Source organism: Dasypus novemcinctus, chromosome 6 (assembly GCF_030445035.2).
Source record: "Dasypus novemcinctus isolate mDasNov1 chromosome 6, mDasNov1.1.hap2, whole genome shotgun sequence".
In the NCBI taxonomy this organism is placed as follows: domain Eukaryota; kingdom Metazoa; phylum Chordata; class Mammalia; order Cingulata; family Dasypodidae; genus Dasypus; species Dasypus novemcinctus.
In genome coordinates this window covers 27607430-27631098 of record NC_080678.1, presented here as the reverse complement: position 1 = coordinate 27631098, position 23669 = coordinate 27607430, and the positions used below count along the sequence as shown (strand labels likewise).

At 36.7% G+C, this 23669-nt stretch overlaps 1 protein-coding gene across 2 annotated transcripts in view; it reads left to right on the top strand.

Annotated features, from left to right (window-relative positions):
• The window catches only part of SMC3 (structural maintenance of chromosomes 3), a 39757-nt gene extending 25888 nt beyond the window's left edge, over positions 1-13869 (top strand). For both annotated transcript variants that reach the window (XM_058298442.2, XM_058298443.2), the window contains 11 exons: positions 2100-2252; positions 6868-7019; positions 8534-8692; positions 9313-9420; positions 9779-9887; positions 10451-10698; positions 10802-11014; positions 11372-11563; positions 11724-11901; positions 12586-12692; positions 13465-13869. In XM_058298442.2, coding sequence (XP_058154425.1) covers positions 2100-2252; positions 6868-7019; positions 8534-8692; positions 9313-9420; positions 9779-9887; positions 10451-10698; positions 10802-11014; positions 11372-11563; positions 11724-11901; positions 12586-12692; positions 13465-13536 — 1691 coding nt within the window. In that variant the 3' untranslated portion in view covers positions 13537-13869. The remainder of the gene's footprint in view (positions 1-2099; positions 2253-6867; positions 7020-8533; positions 8693-9312; positions 9421-9778; positions 9888-10450; positions 10699-10801; positions 11015-11371; positions 11564-11723; positions 11902-12585; positions 12693-13464) is intronic.
• Positions 13870-23669: the final 9800 nt, after the last annotated feature.

Below are 23669 nucleotides of genomic sequence, written 5' to 3'. Positions count from 1 at the left end.
CTCCCCACCCCCACCTACCCCCCACCCCCATCTCCCCCCACCCCCCGCCCCACTGTGGACTCCTTGAGCTGTTTGGTGAAACCCTTTCTCAAAATAATGTTTTTAAATGCATAAAAATAAAATATTTTGGATCAGAAAGGAAACCAATTATATTGACATGGTTATCACACTATTTTAAAAAATAGAATATAGTAAAATGTTTGTTCTTGAATGTAATCCAGAATAGGGTTTACCAGTGCATTTAATAACTACCATAATTTTGAAGTAGTGATGCATATAAACAATATTTTGAGATCTGTGACAAATATAATCTGATATGAAAATAGCTGTGATTTCTCTTGGTATTAGAGTTACAGGTAATGTTAATATTACTGTGGTTCTTGTCTCATTCATTATGGGAGGAAAAATTAAAATCCAGTAAGATTATAGTAAAAATAAAGATGTCATTTTTTTTGCCTTATCCAAGTCATAAACCCTCTCAACTTTATCTGTGGAACCCAGGTTAGGAATAAGAACCCCTGGTTTATAAGTTCCCCTGCCCTTGTTTTTTGTTTTTTTCCTTCTCTTTGTAATTAGTATGTTGAAGAAAGGAGATAAATCCTGCTCCCTGTGCCAGGGTTTTATATATGTACATTTTTTTTGTTGTTGAATCATTTGAGTGTAAGTTGCAAATATCATGACATGATCTCTAAAACTTAAGCCTGCATCTCCTAAAAATAAGGACAGTAAGTACATTATCACTGTTAAGAATTTAGCATTAACTCTATAATATCATCTAATAAGTATCTGTAATCAAATTTTCCCAATTGTCCCCAAATAATTTTCTATCCAGCATCAATCAAGGGTCCATACATTGTCTCTTCTCTTTAGATTCTTCTAATTTAATACAGTTCCCTTGTTCCCATTTTTCTCCCCATTGTGATGGCTTTCTTCTGAAATGTCCCATTTTCTGGATTTGTCTTACTATTTCCATGTGATTAAATTTGAGTTGAACATTCTTGGCATGAATACTTCATAAGTGATATTTCCTTCTTCACATCATATAATGTCACTTTTTCCCCACTATTAGTGATGCTAAGTTTGATCGCTGGCAAATAGATCTCTCACCTGTAATGATGTAATGATGAAAACCCTATAAGTAATAAATGATATGTGAAATTATCCTTTAAGACCACGTGAATATCAGGTTTTCCCCAACCATTTTCTTTTCACTGGTTTTAGCATTAGTATCTTTTGCTTGACCCTTGCCTGAATCAGTTACTACACTGAGGATTTTAAAATGATTTTTCTTTTTAATTCTATCATTGCTTCTACATTTATTAGCTGTAAAGAAGTCTTCTTCACTCTTGTGTTCTCTCCCTTTTTTTTAGATCTCACTAACTCATGGATTTTATTTTATTCATTGTATACCTCATTACCATTATTATTTTTTCAAAGATTTTATTTATCGCCCCCCCCTTCATTGTTTGCACTACCTGTCCGCTCTCTCTATCCATTTGTTTGCTTTCTGTGTCTGCTCATTTTTAGGAGGCACTGGGAACCGAACCCGGGACCTCCCATGTGGAAGAGAGGTACTCAGTCACTTGAGCCCCCTCCACTTGCTGCTTTGTTGTGTCTCTCATTGTGTTTCCTCTTTGTGTCTCCTCATTTCGTCATCTTGTGCATCAGCTTACTGCGCCAACCTGTCAGGTTAGTTCGCTGTCTTGCTTATCTTCTCTAGGAGGCACCAGGAACTGAACCCGGGACCTCCCATGTGATAAGTGGGCACCCAAATACTTGAGCCACATCTCCAGTACAGCCAGTGGGAACTCCTCCGAGCTGAACCCTAAGTTCCTATTGACATGTCCCTGTTAGTCTTTAGCACTTCCTTGCTTTCTGGCAGAGATACAGGATTACCTAGAAAGAAACATTTTTTTGAAGACTGCAAATTTTAACATTGGAAAGCAAAATTTATTCAGGGTGGCTTAACTTCTTAACTTTTCTTTTTTATTCTCATTAAATATTTATATCCTTATGTTTAAATGTTTGATTATAAGGTAATTTATCATTGAATAAAGAAGTTATATATAATTAACTACTTTTTTATGTTTTGTTCATAGGTGACCAAGTTAGTCATCGGGGTGCTCTAACTGGAGGTTATTATGACACAAGGAAGTCTAGACTTGAATTACAAAAAGATGTTAGAAAAGCAGAAGAAGAATTAGGTGAGCTTGAAGCAAAGCTCAATGAAAACCTCCGCAGAAATATTGAAAATATCTTTTTTTATTGTACTTAAAGGTAGATACTGTGAAGAAAGAACTGCATTTTAGTTACATATATAATCTTTTTTTCTCATAAATAGTGGGGGACATTTCCATGTGTTACGCTTTATTTAAGTACAAGAGGTTATACTGTTTAACTTCTGAATACTAAGGGGAAGAAAACTGAAAACTTTTATTGTTGATCCTTTGCTGAGCTGTTAAATTGCAAATACCAGTGAGTCTATTTTTTAGAGAAAAGAACCTGAGGAACACCAAAATTTGCTATCAGGCAATCAAAAAGAAAACTAAGATTGACCAGAGATTTGCAGAAGGAAAATCAGGATATAGTGTTTGAAAAAGGAAGGGGATGGAGTGTTAGTAATGACACACACTGCATAGAAGTCAAATATAAAAGCATTGAAAAATATTTATGAAATTTTACAATTTTGAGGTATTTGGTACAGAGTTAGTATTAGTGGAGCACTAGGAATAGTAACTGGGTTGCAGAAGTAGAAAATTGAGTGAAGAGATGAGAAAATGGAGTAGAGACTGTAGATATGTTTTAAAAGTTTGGTTGTTAGAAGCAGAAAAACTGAAGAGTGGTAGTTGAGGGAGCTTTGTGGGGTAGGGGAAAGTTTTTTGTTTTTTGTTTTGCATTTAACAGTTGGAGAGGCTTGGATATCTTTAAACTCTAATGGAAACCTGCTACCAGGGAGAGGTGGAAGAGAGATAAAGCATAATAGGAAGAGTAAGTTCCCTGTGAAAATGAGAAAGTGTGAGATCCAGAGGAAAAAGGGTAAGACTTAAGGCAGGGAAAGAGTTTTTACTCTTAACAAAAAGAAAGACACAGAGATGTGAAAGATATAAGATAGGTGGAAGAAATTTAGAGCTCTTGTCTGATGGCTCTTAATTTTACCTTATGAAGGTAAAGTCATCTGAATGTGAAGGGGAAGAATGTGGGGTTAGAGAAGAATGATAGAGACATAATGTGATTTTATCCTCATTTGTGATATTTAATCATCTTAGATATGACTTTAAAAATTATTCCCAGATTTCGTGGCTAGCACTTTCTTTTGGGCTTGCAGTTTCCTTCTTTGGTACATTATTATTTCATTGTTCTGTTACTGTGCTCGTAAATAAATGTATTTTGTCCTTAGAAGGTGGGTTGTAATATTTTAAGTAGAAGTGAGCTGTTTGAATACATGACAAGCTATGAAATGACTACCACTGAGGAGAAGGCAGGAGGTAGATTTTGGGGAATTTCTGAGATTGAATCTTTTAGACTTGACTCTTGTAAGAGTTAATGGTATTTTGATAAAACAGAACCATCTGTTCGCATAGCATTTGTAAAATTCTTTATTAATTTGGATGTCATTCTAGAAACCAAAATTTTACCAATCTATGGATGCATGAAAAAAATTAAAACAATATAGTATTTTTTAAGGTATATATATATTCACTTTAGTATTATTTTTTATACACTTTTAAAATTTTTTTGAAAAGATACTTAGATTACATAAATGTTACATAAAAAATATAGGGGATTCCCATATGCCCTGCTCCCAACCCCTCCGACATTAACAACATCTTTTCATTAGTGTGGTACATTTGTTACCATTGATGAACGTATTTTGGAGCATTGCCACTAAGCACAGATTATAGTTTACATTGTAGTTTATACTCTCTCCTACATAACTTACTCTTGTAAGTTATGACAAGACATATAATGGCTTGTATCTGTCATTTCAGTGTCGTTCAGGACAATTCCCAAGTCCCAAAAATGTCCCCATATTAAATTTGTTTTTCCCTTTCCCCTCAGAACCTCCAGTGACCACTGCCTCCACATCAATGATAAAAGTTCTTCCATTGCTAGAATTAAAATCAGTCTATACTAGAATACCAATAAGTCTACTCTAGGCCATCATTCATTCCCCAGACCTGAGGATTCTGGGATGGTGATGCCTATTCTACCTGTAATTGAAGGGGCATAGATCCCACAGGGCAAATGGATGGGACTAACTTGCTTGCAGTTTAAGGTTCCCTCTGTTCCTTGGGATGGGTGTTATCCATCATCATCTCCTTGTTAGTTTTTCTGGGTGAGTCCAATGAACTGGAGAGTAGGTGTTGCAACTCTATTGAGATTTAGGGCTCAGCCAGCACCTGGACAGTCCAAAGATTTAAGACTTGGACACACACTTATTAACTCTAGCACTAACTATAGGTTCAGATAGAAGGGGTAGAAGAGCTGTGTATAGGAAAACCACAACTGAGTCCAACTCTTTCAAATGGAGAACATAAATTCCCAAGTAGGGCCTACTGGCAGAGCACCAAACTCCTGAGCTGTCTGCCCTGCCTGTAGTATCTGGATGTCTCCGCTATTTGAGGCAATATTTACTTTGGCAGTCAATAAGAGCCTGCTGAGATGTGTATAATTGTAACCTCTGGTATGAACTCTCGACTCACTTTGAAGTCTTTTAGCCATGTAGATATCTTCATTTTAAAGCCTATTCTTTCTTGGCGATTCAACCCTTCATTTTTGAGTATTAAAACATCTTTTTATGAAATATTGTGGTGGTAGATGACAATTGATTTTTATATGTCCTTTGCAAAATAAAAACTTAAGACTCCCGTATCTGTCCCCACAACTAAGAGGAACACTTGTCTTAGATTACAGTAGGAATAATTAACACTGCTCCACTCCGATTCCAGTATATATTATCGAAAAAACTGGTATACTAAATGCATAATGAACTTTAGTTATGAGAAATTCAAACATAAAAGACTTGTACAGAGAATAATATAATGAACCCCCATGTACCTCTCATTTAGCTTTAACAAATCATGAACTTGTGACCAAGCTATAAGACAACCCATTGTTTTCCCCATAATGAGTCCTTGATACAGATTTGACAGTTAATGTCAGATACATAGAATGCAAATTTAGATTATATAACAGACTGGTGTATTTCAACTCTTTGGTGTCATACTTTGTAATGAGGGCTTAAAGAACTTTTCTTTAAGTGGGTTATTTTTATTAATATTTAATTTGATACTAAAACTGGGAAATTTAAAAATAATTCACTAAAAAGTAACAATAAGCTATTAACATGTTAACAGATATAACATTTTCTTAATGAAAATCAGTTCTTTTCTAAAACATTTAATAAGAAGAATGGCTTTTTGCTTTTTTGCAAATTTCTAGTGTTTGTCTTAAGAGAAGACAGCCAATTCTCATCTATTTCTGTCTTTTGTAATATGTTGCTTTGGTGAAGTATATGGAGAAAATCTTGCCCCATGATTGCTGATTTTCCTCTTTGATAGTACACCAGTACTCAATAAGTAATAATTTCTTAAAGATTGGATTTAATGTAGAATCTGAAATCATATCTGCAAGCTGTTCATACCCTGATACATTGAAATCCATTGGTCTGTCATACACTTCAAATGGATATTTTACAAAATCCATTTTGCATTGGTCATTTGGAAAATAATTGATTCACGGAGCTATGTGGATCTTCCAAATGTTTTATCAGTTTTATTATATAATATTGAAAAATCACATTCATTAATATCCTAGCCAATATCCTGAGAAAAGTCTAGGGGGAAATTGTCAAGTTCATATAACAGATTTTCCACATTTCAAATTTTTGCTTCAAATTTATCATTGATAACTACTTTCAATTTTCCTTAAAGTGATAGACTTATTTATTTTCAAGGAAGTGGCTGCACAGATACCCACATTTGAGTAACCATAATTGGTCTCTCAGTCTTTCTTTCAAATAAAAACCATGGTACATGAAAAAAAGTGGGTTGATCAGTTCACTCTTGACACAACTGTGCAAGTGCTTTTCCTTAAAATAACCATGGTACCTTGGTATAAGGTAGAAATGCTTTATGTATACTTTTCACTGTTACACAATATTAAAAATACGGTATTCAAACATCAGAAATAAGTTAATTTTTTACTGCTTCATCAAGGACATTCTTAAGTGAAACTGGAATTTTTATTTTATTTTTTACTGCAAGTTTATAGCTTCTTTGCCATCAGCCCAGAGAAAAAGGCAAATAATCATCTCAGTTTTCACCTTGCATAATTTGGGAACTCTTCAAGTTTGGCAAAATGTAAGCCCCAAAAAAATATGGCTAAACACTAAGAAAAAGGAGGATATTGACAGAATAACGACCAATTGCCTTGGTCATAAACCAGCTAGATTGAATTATTTTTTCACATTGGACAAGGTCCACTCTTTATATATAACTCCCTAACATATTGCCTTAAGCATAATAAAGATACAATAAATATTTGTTGAATGGAAAGATATGAAATATAAGATTAGCTTCCTTTCAAGATTTCCTAAGTTTTGTTTTGTTTTTGTATAGCTAATAGTAAAGTAGTATATTATTTTAAGAGTGAAATGTTTTAAGCTTTTATGATTGAACTCATTTAGTTTTTATTCAGTATTGTTTTGGGTCACATATTTGAGGAAATAACTTTATATTCACTTTATATAGGGGTGAAAAAAGTATATAGGAGGGACTAATCAATTTGTGTTTATAAGAACTAAAGATAATTCAAAGCATATAATATATTTACAACTTGGAGTGAATTTTCCTTAGCCTTGTATATGGATTAATAATGAAATTGATCAGTTGATGAACCAAATGCAACAGATAGAGACGCAGCAGAGGAAATTTAAAGCATCCCGAGATAGCATATTATCAGAAATGAAGATGCTTAAAGAGAAGAGGCAGCAGTCAGAGAAAACTTTTATGCCTAAGGTTTGTAAATATGCTTTTGTTGTTGATTTATTTTAATTGTATAGAATTAGACCTGGATAATGTGTTTTATGGAGTTTACTTGAGTTTCATATGTTCAATTTTGTTGGGACCCTTACTTTTGGGTCCATTTACATTTATCTGTAATATCAGACTTAACACCATTGGGCTCTCAAAGTCTCCTTTCATAGGCCACATTCAAACTTTGAAAGTCAGTGAACAAATAGGCATCTTGAGCTATGGCATAATATAGTACTTTTTCTTTTTTTCAAGTGTTTCTGGTTTTGTTTTGTTTTTTTTTTAGATTTTAAAAATTTTATTTTTCTCCCCTTCCCCACCTCCCCCAGTTGTCTGCTCTCTGTGTCCATTCACTGTATGTTCCTCTGTGTCCGCTTGTATTCTTGTCAGTAGCACCAGGAAATCTGTGTCTCTTTCTGTTGTGTCATCTTGCAGTGTGAGCTCTTCATGTGTGCAGTGCCACTCCTGGACAGGCTGCCCTTTTTTTGCGCTGGGCAGCTCTCCTTACGGGATATAGTACTTTTCGACAGTGTTTAACTTTGTCAATAACCATTTTTGTCTTTTATTTTTAAAGTACTATTTATGGGGGGGGGGCAGACATGGCCCAATGGATAGGGCGTCCACCTACCACATGGGAGGTCCGCGGTTCAAACCTCGGGCCTCCTTGACCAATGTGGAGCTGGCCCATGCACAGTGCTGATGCACGCAAGGAGTGCCCTGTCACACAGGGGTGTCCCCCGTGTAAGGGAGCCCCACGTGCAAGGAGTGCACCCCGTAAGGAGAGCCGCCCAGCGTGAAAGAAAGTGCAGCCTGCCCAGGAATGGCGCCACATACACGGAGAGCTGACACTACAAGATGACGCAACAGAAAGAAACACAGATTCTGGGTGCTGCTAATAAGGACAAAAGCAGTCACAGAAGAACACACAGTGAATGGACACAGAGAGCTGACAACCTGGAGGGGGAGGGGAGAGAAATAAAAAATTAAAAAATTGTATGGGTTTTTTTTTAAAAAGTACTATTTATGGAAATATTTTAATATTTGATTGCATTTTGTCCAGATTGTGTTAAGATGAGTAGAAAGCAAATTGTTATCTCTACTGCAAGTAATAATGGATATTGGTCCCATAAACTTGAAGCGGTTATAAAAAAAGCCTTTTATTTAATACATAAGCATTACTGAATCATGAAAGAGTGAAAAAAAAATTTCCCACTATTTTACTACCATACCACATATAGCAGCTTTTCTTTTTCTTGTATGTGTGATTATTTTTATATAGTTTAATCAAAGCATATGGTGTTTCACAACCCTCTCCATAGAGTTGTATCATAAACATTTTTCTTGTTGGATAGTCCCGAATATCAAGAGGTACATGATAATTAATTGAGTTATGGTTATTTAACCCACTTTTATCTCAAAGATTGCTTCCAGTTTTTCACTACTATGTAAGTAATGCAGTGACTATAGTTTATTAATAAATGGATAATCTGTCGTAATAGCAACGTAGCTTACAAAGTTTGGAGGCAAGTTTGCATGCCATGGAATCTACCAGAGAATCGTTGAAAGCAGAACTGGGAACCGACTTGCTTTCTCAACTTAGTCTGGAAGATCAAAAGAGAGTAGATGCACTGAATGATGAAATTCGTCAGCTTCAGCAGGCAAGTAAAATTGACAGGAAAAAACTTTGGTTGACGTTAGCTATTGTAAAAAGCATCTTTCTTGCAAAATAAAGGAACATGGAAGAACAGAATATTAAGGAAAATATAAAAATGCAACGTTGGACTTCTAATGTCCATCAGAGTAATTAAATTCTTAATAAGTTTTGCTACACCATTCTAGATATGTTAGGATTATACAAGAAATCTTTATTTTCTTCCATCTTACTTAAAGCATGTTTACCATTAGTAAACTTGAGCTTGTTAGTGTTGCCATATTTATTGATCTGACTACCATTACACATTTAGTAATATTGTCTGGATTAAACATTTCAATAACATTTGCATTTTAGATGCAAAGATGTAAATATCCAATACTGAGTCCAAAAACTAAAAAGCAAAAAAAGAAAAAGAACCAGGCATAAAAACTCAGAAAACAGTTGGAATAGGTAAGAGAGAGTTAATACGTAAGAGACAGAAAATGGAGAATATATAGTATATTTTTGAAGAGTATAAACCCCAATTTCAACTCATTTGAATGCCAGTAATGGAGAGGACAGAATTCCTTTGTACGAAGAAATATGTATGGTTATGTGGACAACTTATTTTCTTTCTAATTTTAGGAAAACAGACAGTTGCTGAATGAAAGAATTAAATTAGAAGGTATTATTACACGAGTAGAGACATATCTCAATGAGAACTTGAGAAAACGGTTGGATCAAGTAGAGCAGGTGTGTTCATTCTTGATTTTCCTTGATTACCATAAAATTTACTGAAAGTGGTAATATGAGAGGTTTGAATGGAGAACATAACCTTTGGGAACAGAATGTTTTGTATGATTACTACCCTGGCACATTATAGATGTTAAATATTAATTCATATTAATATTTGTTATTTAATATTTCTTAGTAGTAGTCAGATGCATTACTTTTTTTTTTTAATGGATACTGTATTTGCAATTATTTGAAGTATTTCCTTGGTTTTTTTTATTGTTTATTCAAACCTAACAACTGTAGAAATTGTTGGCAGCTTTATATTTTGAAACTAACAGAGTTCATATTTTATGGTTTATTGCTTTTTGTGTTGCAGGAACTTAATGAACTGAGAGAAACAGAAGGGGGCACTGTTCTCACTGCCACAACATCAGAACTTGAAGCCATCAATAAAAGAGTAAAAGATACTATGGCACGATCAGAAGGTGAATTTTTATTTGATAAAAAAATTGGCGTATTTAGTTAAATGTACATTATTCATTTTATAAAATTGTTTACTACAAAATGAAATATCCCAGTAGGCAAAAGCATATGTTAATAATTTTATGTGTTTCCATCATAAATAATTCATGGTGAATGGAGTTTGATGGGTTGATTGTAAATTGTAACCTTTGTTTTGTGGAAATATTTGTGACAATTATTAGAGACTATAAATTGTACATTTATTCTACTCTAATTTCTGACCAAAATATGAAATAGCTGAATCAAGTCTCATATTATTTAGTTGCTAAGAGGAAGGGGAAAATTTTTTTTCAGTTTTTTTTTATAAACATGTGAAACATTAAGTAATGAAAGCTCTGTGATTTTTTTCTTTTATGTACACTCCTCCCAATATTGTCCTAATATATGTGATTTGTGAATTTTCACAGTAAAATTATATAATCAAACTGATAGATTTAGTTGTTACATTAAAATAAAATCCTTTCTCAGCTAGTATTCTGGCTTTAAGATAGGTATTATGGCCTAATTTTTTTCCTTCCCATCTTAGATCTGGACAATTCCATTGATAAAACAGAAGCTGGAATTAAGGAGCTTCAGAAGAGTATGGAACGCTGGAAAAATATGGAAAAAGAACACATGGATGCTATAAATCATGATACTAAAGAATTGGAAAAGATGACAAATCGACAAGGCATGCTGCTAAAGAAGAAAGAAGAGTGTATGAAGAAAATTCGAGAACTTGGGTCACTTCCCCAGGAAGCATTTGAAAAATACCAGACACTGAGCCTCAAACAGGTAACTGTTGTTGGTTTTAAATGTGAAGGCTTATTGCAAATTTCCCTCTGAGAGCTTCATTAGAATTGAGCTTACTTACTGATACAATTTTTTCACTTTCTAGTTGTTTCGAAAACTTGAACAGTGCAACACAGAATTGAAGAAGTACAGCCATGTTAACAAAAAAGCTTTAGATCAGTTTGTAAATTTCTCTGAGCAGAAAGAAAAGTTAATAAAGCGACAAGAAGAGTTGGATAGGGGGTACAAATCAATCATGGAACTGATGAATGTACTTGAACTCCGAAAATATGAGGCCATTCAGTTAACTTTCAAACAGGTACGTTCCTGTCCATAATTAAAACGCACATAGTCACTGGTATGTAGATGATATTCAGTTTCTAAAGATTTTAAAGCAGTCTTCCCACTTGACAGGTAGACCTAATAAATGTGAACAAACGCAGCACGTAGGTAGGTTGCTAACATATAGTAACCTGGATGTTTTACACAGCTCTTAAAAGGGTCTAATCTGTTGTTATCATTGTTCTTTACTTCAGACTAACAACTATTATAGCTTTAAAGATTTCTTTCTTTAAGCAGTAATATGTATAATTCTGCCCAAGCAAAATATATATTTGAATTGACACCCACCCAGCTTTTGTTTTGTTATGTTTTCTTTTTGTTTTTTTTTGTTTAGGTATCCAAGAACTTCAGTGAAGTATTCCAGAAGTTGGTACCTGGTGGCAAAGCTACTTTGGTGATGAAGAAAGGGGATGTGGAGGGCAGTCAGTCTCAGGACGAAGGAGAAGGAAGTGGTGAAAGTGAGAGGGGTTCTGGGTCACAGAGCAGTGTCCCATCAGTTGACCAGTTCACTGGAGTTGGAATTAGGGTAAAATATTCTTACATTCAATTTTCCCCAGAATATTACCATAGAAGAGTAGAATTTGTAGACTATTATGCAAATCTAAATTGAAGCATTATTTGACAATTTTAAGAAGTGATGGCGATTCTTCCCTTTTAGGATGTTAACTCATTAAATGTTTTCTTAGGTGTCATTTACAGGAAAACAAGGTGAAATGAGAGAAATGCAGCAGCTCTCAGGTGGACAGAAATCCTTGGTAGCTCTTGCTCTGATTTTTGCAATTCAGAAATGTGACCCAGCTCCTTTTTATTTGTTTGATGAGATTGACCAGGCTCTGGATGCTCAGCACAGGAAGGCTGTGTCAGGTACAGTTTTGGTGTTGAAAATGAAAACTTGCTTAAAGATGATAGTTTACTTCTTTTGTAATGATTTCTTGTTGCCAGAGGTATCAGAGGTCTAGTTGGGTTATGTATTCAGTAAATAAAACAATTTCTCTTTAACAGGTTTTTTTAACATGTAGTATTTAAACTACATTTGGTTTTGCAAAGTTTAGTTTTGCGAGAAATAGGTAATTATTTGAATCAGTTAAAAATCCTACTCCACTTAAAATTTTTATGCAAAAATCTTTCATTTTAAAACTTGTTTTTTCTCAATGCATGAATAGCCCTTGTCAAAAACAGTGTTGATTCTGTGTTTAAAGAACTTAATTCTGTTCTTTGATAATTTTGAAAGATAGTTGGAGAAATGGGGAACACAGGAAGCATTGGTTATGCTTTTTGTGTGAGAAAAACTTGTTTTGCTCTGACATTTTTAATGCTGTGCTAGAAGTTTTTTTTATATTAAATTTTAAAACTGTTCTCTACAGTAATGGGGTTAAAAATTTTATCTCTCAAGAAAACAAGTGGGTAATTTTTACAGATATATATATATATATATAAAAGAGTCACCATCTCTTTTGACAGCTTTGAATTTTGGGTAAGAGTAAAGATACTTTTTGAATTTTCAGGTTTGTGAAAAAAAGGAGTTTATTAGATTATTTCTTTTTACAGATATGATAATGGAACTTGCTGTACATGCTCAATTTATTACAACTACTTTTAGGCCTGAACTGCTTGAGTCAGCTGACAAATTCTATGGTGTAAAGTTCAGAAATAAGGTAATTTTTTAAATGAAATTTAGTTCTGTGTAGTATTCAGTCCATTATATTTGTTGAATTCTGGTTTATGTCACTTAAGTCCTGAAAGAAAATTTAGAAAGCCGTTGTTTATCTGATGATATCTATGTAAAGAAAAACCTCTTCCTTCAAATGCCTGTGAAGTTTAGCAATTTTTTTGTGGCATTCATAGCACTGATTTTATTTTCATTGTCATTAAGAGATAGTATCTTTGGGGAGCAGATGTAGCTCAGTGGGTAGTTAAGCTCCTGCTTCCCATGTATGAGGTCCTGGGTTCAATCCCTGGTACCTCCTTAAAAAAAAGAGATACAGTATCTTACTTTTTGGTCTACTTCAGTGCTTCTTTAAAGCACAGCTTTAATAATTATTTACTTGTTTTCTATTTGGCTGGACCAAACAGCCCTCCTGATTTCTTCTAGCCTTAAGCTTCTTTGTTGAAGGTAAAGTTGGGCCAGATTTGAGTATATAAAATTTAACAAAAGAGATTGTTCCAAGAGATTTAGGCATTAGCACTTATTTTAGTGTCTTCAGAAGGTTAAAATGCAGAGTATTTTTTTAAACCCATGTATTTCTCTACCATTGAACACACACCATTGTAAATAAAGGTTTTATCAGTCAATGCTTCAGAATTATTTGATTTGATATAGAAGATAGGCTGTATATTTTATTACCCTGTACAGTACAAGCACTGATATTTTTCTTTCTTTAATTTAAGATTAAACAGATTTCGTTTTCACACTCATTGTTTCTTCAGGTTAGTCATATTGATGTGATCACAGCAGAGATGGCCAAAGACTTTGTAGAAGATGACACCACTCATGGTTAATTGGAAAATACTGCCTGCTCTTTTGGACAATGTGTATAGTAATATGAGTCACATACTCGAGAACTGTAAATGTAAACCTTAAATATTTCATCATTATTAATAGTTTTCAGACTTAGAGCATAAATACTCCTTTTATATTTGTCTCAGTTTTTTTATAAGATACCCTGTAATGTTACGTTTCTACTTATGGTTTCAGAATTTTATTTCCCACACAATGTTTTGTAAAGTGTCCTCCTGTTTTAAATCTTCTGAAACATGCTAAATGTTCTTAATTTTATCAAGTATACTGCCTCTTTTTTATAGCTTCAATTAAATAATTGGTTTTATGACTAATTTAGAGTTTTTTTGTGGTATCTCATTTTATAGTAGTACGGATTGGAAACAAATTTTTCTTAATATCTATTTCTCATTTTACCTAAGAAAATGTCTTCACTTAAGGAAGATTGAAAAATAAATTACATTTCATATTCTGTTTATTACATCAGTGGTTTTCAATCCAGGCTACACATTTTAATTACCTGGGGAACTTTTAAAAATGTAACACTGGGGAAGCAGATTTGGCTCAATGGATTGAGCATCTGCCTGCCACTTGGGAGGTACAAGGTTCAAACCCAGGGCCTCCTGACCTGTGTGGTGAAGCTGGCCCACACAGTGCTGATGCATGCAAGGAGTGCCATGCTATGCAGGGGTGTCCCCTGTGTAGGGGAGCCCCATGCATCAGGAGTGCACCCCGTAAGGAGAGCCACCCCACGCGAAAAAAGTGGAGCCTGCCCAGGAGTGGGGCCACACACATGGAGAGCTGATGCAGCAAGATGACACAACAAAAAGAGACACAAATTCCTGGTGCCGCTGACAAGAATATAAGTGGACACAGAAGAACACACAGCAAATGAACACAGAGAACATACAACTGTCGGGGGAAAGGGGGAGAAAGAGAGAGAAATAAATTTTTTTTAAAATTATTTATTTATTTTTAAAAATTACATTAAAAAAATATGAGGTCCCAATCAACCCCACCGCCCACTCCCCCCACAGCAACACTCTCTCCCATCATCGTGACACATCCATTGCACCCGGTAAGTACATCTCTGAACATCACTGCACCCCATAGTCAATGGTCCGCATCATAGCCCACACTCTCCCACGTTCCATCCAGTGGGCCCTGGGGGGATCTACAATGTCCCGTAATTGTCGTGAAGCACCACCCAGGACAACTCCACATCCCGAAAATGCCTCCACATCTCATCTCTTCCTCCCATTCCCCAAACCGAGCAGCCCCCATGGCTACCGTTCCCACACCAATTCCACATTTTCTCTGTGGACATTGAATTGGTTGTGTCCATTGCACATCTATGTCAAGTGGGGGCTTAGATTCCACATGGATACTGGATGCACTCCTGCTTTCAGTTGTAGACACTCTAGGCTCCATGGTGTGGTGGTTGACCTTCTTCAACTCCATGTTAGCTGAGTGGGGTAAGTCCAATAAATCAAAGTGTAGGAGCTGAAGTCTGTTGAAGCTCTGGGCCTGGGTGTCTTATTATCTGTCATTATCAGAGATTATTATTATCAGAGATTCAAATCTCCTAAATATATCTTAAACCCCAGCACCAACTACAATTCCAATGAAGTAGCATGCAAGTCTTGTGAGAAGAGATCCCGTCTAAGTCCAATTCCATTATGCAGAAACACCAGCTCCAAAGAAGGGCCATCTGCCATGACCATAGAACCCGTGGGTCTCTTTATCCCTCAAAAGAACCAATACCTGGGGTTGTATCTAGTTTATCTGTCTCTTAGACTCTGCTCAGTTGTGCATAAGGGCATTCCTTCTGACAACCTCCAGACTCTCTTTAGAGACTCATAGCCTTATAATCTCATTTCTGCTTTCCATTTCCCCCTTACATTAGGTCAAACAGCATTTTGAAGTCATGTTATTATATGTAGACAGGGATATTCTGCTGATAATCTTTTTAAAAGGAAAAAATGTAACACTGGGAGTGGATGAAGCTCAAGCAGTTGAGTGGCCACCTCCCACATGGGAGGTCCTGGGTTCAGTTCCCCGTGCCTCTTGAAAAAAATAAAAACCAACTCAAGGATGCCTATGTGGCTCAGTGGCTGAGTGCCAGCTTCCCACATACAAGGACTTGGGTTCAATCCCCAGCCTCCAGTACCTCAAAAAAAATTAACACTTCTGGGGTCTCTTCCTAGATTAGTTAAAATCTCTAGAGGGTGGGGATTCAAGTCATTGGTATTTTTAAAGTCCCCCATTTAATTCTGATGCTCAATGAGGGTTGATTTAACTCAATATAACAATTCTTGAAAAATTATTTTGAGGTTCACAAAGCAATGTATTTGATAGAATTTGAGTATTTGAGAAGTGTAACCAAAATCCCAATGGCCAGGAAATTGAACCATGAAACTTAAATTCCCTTATTATTCTGGATATAGGAGTAGTTTTAGAAAACTTCTAAATTAAAACCATAGGGGAAGCAAACTTGGCCCAATGGGTAGGACCTGCCAATGGGAGGTCCGCGGTTCAAACCCCAGGCCTCCTTGACCCATGTCGAGCTGGCCCATGTGCAGTGCTGATGCGCGCAAGGAGTGCCGTGCCGTGCAGGAGTACCCCCCACACAGGGAAGCCCCACGCACAAGGAATGCGCCCCATAAGGAGAGCCGCCCAGCGCGAAAGTACAGCCTGCCCAAGAATGGCGCTGCACGCACGGAGAGCTGATGGAGCAAGATGACACAACAAAAAGAAACACAGATTCCCGGTGCTGCTGCTAAGGATAGAAGCAGTCACAGAAGAACACACAGCGAATGGACACAGAGAGCAGACGACTGGGGGGAGGAGAGAGAAATAAAATTTTAAAAATCTGAAAAAAAAGTTGAAACCATAGGTTTTTCCCCTAGATGAGATCTTTATTTTCTTGTTTATTAAGTCTTGTAATTCAATGGTTTTTAATATATTTCCATTTATACAGCCATATCCACCATCTAATTTGAGAACATTTTGTTATCCTAAAAAGAAACCCTGTACCTTTTTAACAGTTACTGCACATTTCCCCTTCTCCTTATCCTCTGGCAAGCACAAATATGTCTCTAGATTTGCCTGTTGTGGACATTTCATATAAATGAAATCATATAATATGTGGTCTTTTGTGATTCTTTTTTCACTTAGCAAAGTGTTTTCAAGGGTCATCCATGTTGTAGCATGTATCAGTATTTCATTCCTTTTTAATGCTGAATATCCTATTGTTGGCCAAACCATGTTTTATTTATTCATCAGCTGATGGACATTTAGGGTTTTCTCCTTGTTGGCTATTCTGAATAATGGTGCCTTGAGCATATGTATAAAAGTTTTTGTGTGGACATAGATTGTTGTTTCTCATGGGGATATACCTACGAGTTAAATTGCCAAGTCATTTGGTACCTCTAGGTTTAACATCTTGAGGATCTGCCAATCTGTTTTCCAAAACAGCTGTACCATTTTTCATTCCCTCCAGCAAAACATGAGGGTTCCAGTTCTCCACACCTCCACCAACATTTGTTATTGTCTGTCTGCTTTTTCTGAGTATATTCAGGTGGGTTTGAAGTAATGTCTTGTGGTTTTGATTTGCATTTTCCTGACAACTAATGATGTTGATCATCTTTTCATATACTCATCCATTTGTATATCTTTGGAGAAATGCCTATTCAGGCTTTTGCCCATGTTTTCATTGGGTTGTATTTTGGATACAACAAATTCCTTATCAGGTATATGATTTGCATATTTTTCCAGTCTGTGACTTACCTTCATTTTCCTGATGGTGGTCTTTTTAAATTTTTAATTTTGTGTAAAGTCTAGTTTATTATTTTTTTCTTTTGTCACTTGTGCTTTTGTCATTTTAAAGAAATCATTGCCTAATATATATATATACTTTTTTTCAAGATTTATTATTTATTTCTCTCCCCTTACTGCCCCCCCCCCCCCCCCCCCCGTTGTCTGCTGCAGCACAGGGAAACTGTCTCTTTTTTGTTGTGTTATATTGCTGCATCAGCTCTCTGTGTGTGTGGCACCATTCCTGGGCAGGCTGTGCTTTTTTCACACGGGACATCTCTCCTTGCGGGGCACACTCCTTGTGCGTGGGGCATCCCTACACAGGGGCGCCCCTGCATGGCATGGCACTCCTTGCGTGCATCAGCACTGTGCATGGGCCAGCTCACCACACAGTCAAGGTCCTGAGTATAGAACCCTGGACCTTCCATATGGTAGGCAGATGCTCTATTAGGTGATCCATGTCCACTTCCCTAACTCATATATTTTCTTCTAAGAGTTTTATAGTTTTAGCTCTTACATTTGGGTTCAATGATGCATTTTGAGTTAATTTTTGTGTAGGTGTCAGATAGGGGTCTAAATTCTTTGTTTTGCACGTAGCTATCTGTTGTCCCATCACCGTGTTTTGAAAAGATTGTCTTTTCCCCATTGAATTGTCTTGGCACCCTTGTTGAAAATCAGTTAATCATAAAGGTAAGGATTTATTTCTCTACTCTTGAGTTCTCTTCCCTTGATCTACACATTTATCCTCTTGCCAGTACCATGCTGTCTTGATTAATGTAGCTTTGTAGTAAGTTTTGAAATTGGGAACTCTGTGTCCTCAAGTTAAATTCTTTTTGCTGTTGTTGTTGTTCAAGAATGTTTTGGCTATTCTGATCCCTTGCATTTCCATATCAATTTTAGAATCAGCTTTTAAGTTTCTGCAAAAGAACAAGGTGCAATTTTAATAGGGATTGCATTGAATGGTAGATCAATCAAGGGAGTATTGCTATCTTCCCAATTTAAGTTTTCTAATCCACAGATGTAACGTCTTGCCATTAATTTAGGTCTTCTTTAATTTCTTACCATAATGTTTTGAGTTTTCAGTGTGTAACTCTTACACTTCTATTGTTAAATTTAGTCCTAGATAGTTTCTTTTAAAATTATTTTATTAATTTCATTATTTATTGTTCATCACTAGTGTGTAGACATATAGTTGATTTTTGAATATTGATCTTACATCTTGCAATCCTACTGAACATGTTTATTCTGGTAGTTTTTTAGTGTATTCCTTAGGATATTCTATATACAAGATTATGTCATCTTTAAGCCAAAATGAAAGTAACAGTCAAGACTTTAATCACTTAACAAGAGGCTAACTGGGGAAAGCTCTGGCTTCACAAACACTCTTCCATTTTTTCCCCGTGGAACAGCACAGACATGGGTATCATCTCACTGCTAAGGGAACCCTGAACAAGAGGCTTCTATTTTATAGGCCCAGGGTCAGGAAGGGAGAAGGAAAGGGATGGAGGAGAGAGGGAATAGTTAGCAGTGCAAAAGTATTAAGACTCAAAGGTGTCTTTTTTTTTTTTTAAGATTTATTTATTTAATTCCCCTCCTCCCCTGGTTGTCTGTTCTCTGTGTTTATTTGCTGCGTCTTGTTTCTTTCTCCGCTTCTGTTATCATCAGCGGCACGGGAAGTGTGGGCAGGCTGCACTTTCTTTCGTGCTGGGCGGCTCTCCTACGAGGCGCACTCCTTGCGCGTGGGGCTCCCCTACGCAGGGGACACCCCTGCGTGGCAGGGCACTCCTTGCGCACATCAGTGCTGCACATGGGCCAGCTCCCCACGGGTCAAGGAGGCCTGGAGTTTGAACCGCAGACCTCCCATGTGGTAGACGGGCACCCTAACCACTGGGCCAAGTCCTTTTTCCAAAAGTGTCTTCAAAACCTCCTCCGTTTCCCCATGAAAAGCAGGTCTCAGCAGAGGTTTCTGGGAAAGACCTTGGCCTTCAGATGTAGATACGCTTAAGAGCATGGTTTGGCTGTCCAGGGGCACCCAAGTCCTTGATGGCAACTCCCTTCAGAGATACCAGCACACTGTGTAACAAGTCTGATACAGGGAGGGCAGCTTTCTTCCATGAGGCCTGCCAGGTAAAGCCTTTGTAACTGCCTGTGGCTGAGACTGAAAGATCACACAGGTATTTTTGGCCAGGAGCCAGACTCTTCATATATATCTACAATTACTCCTGTGTCTAGCCATTCATATCTATATTAAGCTAAACATGAATTCATATCCCAAGTCTGATCCAGTACTACAGGGTTTATTCTAGCATTCCCCTTTGATCTAACTTTCCACAGCAACCGAGCCTTTCTCCCACAATCCACTTAATAATTCAACCCAGTATACATGTAAAGAATTTTCAGAAATTTTAATGCTTACTCCTATAAGAAACAGCTTTACCAACTAAAGGACTGTTTCTGTACAGTTTCTTTTGTCTGTAGCTTAAAGTTTTTGGTCAAAATAGAGTTTACTTTTTGTAAGTTTTGAGTAAATTTCTATGGACTTTTTGCAGTGGTATAATATGTTTCTACCAACTCATTACCTTACAGAATAGTTCTACCGCCATAAAAATTCCACTGTACATCCCCTTTGTAGACAATCCCACTCCCCTTCTAAAAGCCCTGGCATCCAATTACTTGTTTTCCAACCCTACAGTTTTTCTGTTTCCAGAATTCATAAAAATGGAATTAATATAGTTTGTCACTTCTTGAATCTGTTTTCTTTCACTTACCATAATTCATTTGAGATTCATTCATGTGGCATGTATTAGTAGCTTGCTCCCTTTTTGTTGCTGAGTAGTAAACCAGTGTATGATGGATGTACCACAGTTTTATCCATTCAACGGTTGAACACTTGGTTTCCAGTTGGTTTTTTTTTTTTTTTTTTGGCAAATATGAATGAAGTTGTTACAACATTTGCATACAGGTCTTTGTATGAACACATGCTATTTGTCTTGGGTAAATAACCTAGAAGAGGGGTTGCTGGGTTGTATGGTAAGTGTATTTTTAACTTCATAAGAAACTTTCACCCATTTTCCTTAGAGGCTACACCATTTTGCATTCCCACCAACAAAGTATGAGAGAGCCTGTGCCATACCTTCAGCAGTTTTTTAATTAAAGTCATTCTGATAAGCATATGATGGTAACGCCATAGAGTTTTAACTTGCATTTCCCTAATGACTGATAATGTTGAACAACTTTTTCATGTGCTTATTTGCCATCCATATATCTTCCTTAGATAGCCGTATCTTTTGCCTATTTTCAAATTGAGTAGTTTTTTCATTATTGAGTTTTGAGACTTCTTAGTATATTCTGGATATGTCCTTTACCTAGATAAGTTTTGCAAATATTTTTTCCTACTATGGCTTGTCCATTTTCTTAGTAGTGTATATGGGAGAGAAGATGATTTTAATTTTGAGAAAGTTCAGTTTATCAAGTTTCCCCCCCACCCCCAAGATGGTGTCCTCATCTGTTTGCTTTTGCTCTTTTTTGCTCATTGTTTTCTCTCATCTGCTCATTTTTGCTCATTGTCTGCTCAGGGTTTTTGGGTGTTTTTTTTTGGCTTGTTTTCTGCTAGTTGTCTCTTTTTTCTTTAAGAGGCACTGGGAACCGAACATGGGACCTCCATATGGGAGGTGGGTGCTCAGTTCCTTAAGCCACATACACTCTGCTCATTTTTGCTCATTTTTGATCAATGTTTGCTTATTGTCTGCACGTTGTTTGTTTATCTTCTTTAGGAGGCACCAGGACCTCCCATGTGGGAGGTGGGCACTCAATCTGCTTGAGCCACATCCACTCCCATCAAATTTTTATTTAATATATTGTGCTCCTGTGTTGTATCTAAGAAGTCTTTGCCTGACCCAAAGTCACAAATGTTGGAAGGTCAGTTTTTCTTCTAGAAATTTTTTGTTTTATGTGTTGCATTTAGCTCTGTGATCCACTTAGAGTTAAATTTTGTATAGGATATGAGGCATTGGTCAAGGTTTATTTATTTTTTGTTGTTTCATTGCCTTTGCACATTTGGCCAAATTAGTGTGGCTCTATTTCTGGACTGTTCTTTTCTATGGATTTTTGTGTCTCTCCTTTGCCAATATCACACTGACGGACTGTAGCTTTATAAAGTCTTGAAATTAGGTAGTATGAGTCCTCCGACTTGTTCTTTTCAGTTATTTTGGCTATTCTTATTTCTTTGGTTTTTATATACATTTCAGGATTACTTTGCTGGTTTCTCCAAGTATTCCTCCTGGGATTTTTTATATATATATTTTTTCACTTTTTTTTAAAAAAAAGATAGATTACATAAATGTAATGCCCTGCTCCCTATACCTTCCACATATTCCCACATTAACAACATCCTTCGTTAATGTGGTCCTTTCGATAAAATTGATGAAAACATTTTGGAGCATTGTTACTAAGCACTGGTTATAGTTTACATTGTAGTTTACACTCTATCACACAACCTTCTGGGATTTTGATTGGGATTGCATAGAATCTGCAGATCAGTTTGGGAAGAACTGACAGCTTAACAATATTGAGTTATCTTAAGAACGTGGTAACTCTTCCTATTTATATTTTTTTTATTTCTCTCATTAGTGTTTTTTTCTTCCAACATACAGATCTTACACATATTTTGTTGAATTATTCCCAAGTGTTCCATGTCTTTTAGTACTATTGTAAATGACTCTAAAAATTTTTATTATTTTTTGTCTCTATTTTTTTAATGTTACATTAAAAAAAATATGAGGTCCCCATATACCCCCCACCCCCATCACCCTACTCCTCCCCCTGTAACAACAACCTCCTCCATCATCATGAGACATTCATTGCATTTGGTGAATACATCTCTGAGGACCGCTGCACCTCATGGTCAATGGTCCACACCATAGCCCACACGCTCCCAAAGTCCACCCAGTGGGCCCATGGGAGGACATACAATGTCCAGTAACTATCCCTGCAGCACCACCCAGGACAACTCCAACCCCATAAAAATTTTTATTTTTAAAGAAGCTTTAGATGACATAAATGTTACATAGAAAATATAGGGGGAAGCGGATTTGACCCAAAGGATAGGGCGTCTGCCTACCACATGGGAGGTCCAAGGTTGAAACCCAGGGCCTCCTGACCCGTGTGATGAGCTGGCCCACGCGCAGTGCTGATGCGCACAAGGAGTGCCATGCCACATGGGTGTCCCCCGCAAAGGGGAGCCCCACTCGCAGGGAGTGCACCCTGTAAGAAGAGCCGCCCAGCGTGATACAAATGCAGCCTGCCCAGGAGTGGCGCCACACACGGAGAGCTGACGCAGCAAGATGACACAACAACAACAACAAAAAGAGACAGATTCTGGGTGCCACTGACAAGAATATAAGCGGACACAGAAGAACACACAGTGAATGGACCCAGAGAACAGACTACTGGTGGGGGGGAAAGGGGAATAAAAATAAATCTTATATATATATATGGGATTCCCATATACCTTACCCCTTCCCCCTCCCACACTTTTCTCTATTAACATCTTTCATTAGTGTGGAACATTGTTAGAATTGATGAACATATACAGAAGCATTGCTACTAACCATGGTCTGTAGTTTACATTATGGTTTACACTTTGCTCTCCCCAATTTTATAGGTTTTGACAAAATGTATAATGACCTATATCCATTGCTGCAATATCATGCAGAACAATTCCAGTGTCCCAGTATGTCCCATGTTATACCTATTCTTTCCTCTCCCCTCAACTTCTGACGATCACTGCCTTTATATTAGGTTAAAGTTCTTCCATTACTAGAATAATAATGTCTACGTTAGTCCATAGTTGCATTCCCCCTTACGTTTGTTCATTCCTCAGTCTTGAGGATTTGGGGATGTTGATGCCCACTCTGGTGCTGATTGAGAGCGGGCTTAGAACCCATGGGGTGGATGGTTGGAAGTTTCTTGCTTGCAGTTGTGCTCTTTGTTTCGAGGGGATGGGTGTTATCCATCATCATCCTTTTGTTGGTTGTCTGGTGAGTCCGGTGTCTTTTTTTTTTTTTTTTAGTTTAAATTTCCCTTCCTTCATTCCTAGTATATAAGAATACATTTGGTTTTGTATATTGACATTGCACCTTGGAAAACGCCCTTTGTCTAGTAGCTTTTTTGTGTGTTTTTTGTTGGGGGAGAGGGGTGTTCCATAGACAGTGATACAATGATATTCAATGATGTCATCTGCAAAGAGAGTTTTATTTCTTCCTCTCCAATATATATGCCGTTTTTATTTCTGACTCCCTTCCCCCTTTCCGAGATTATA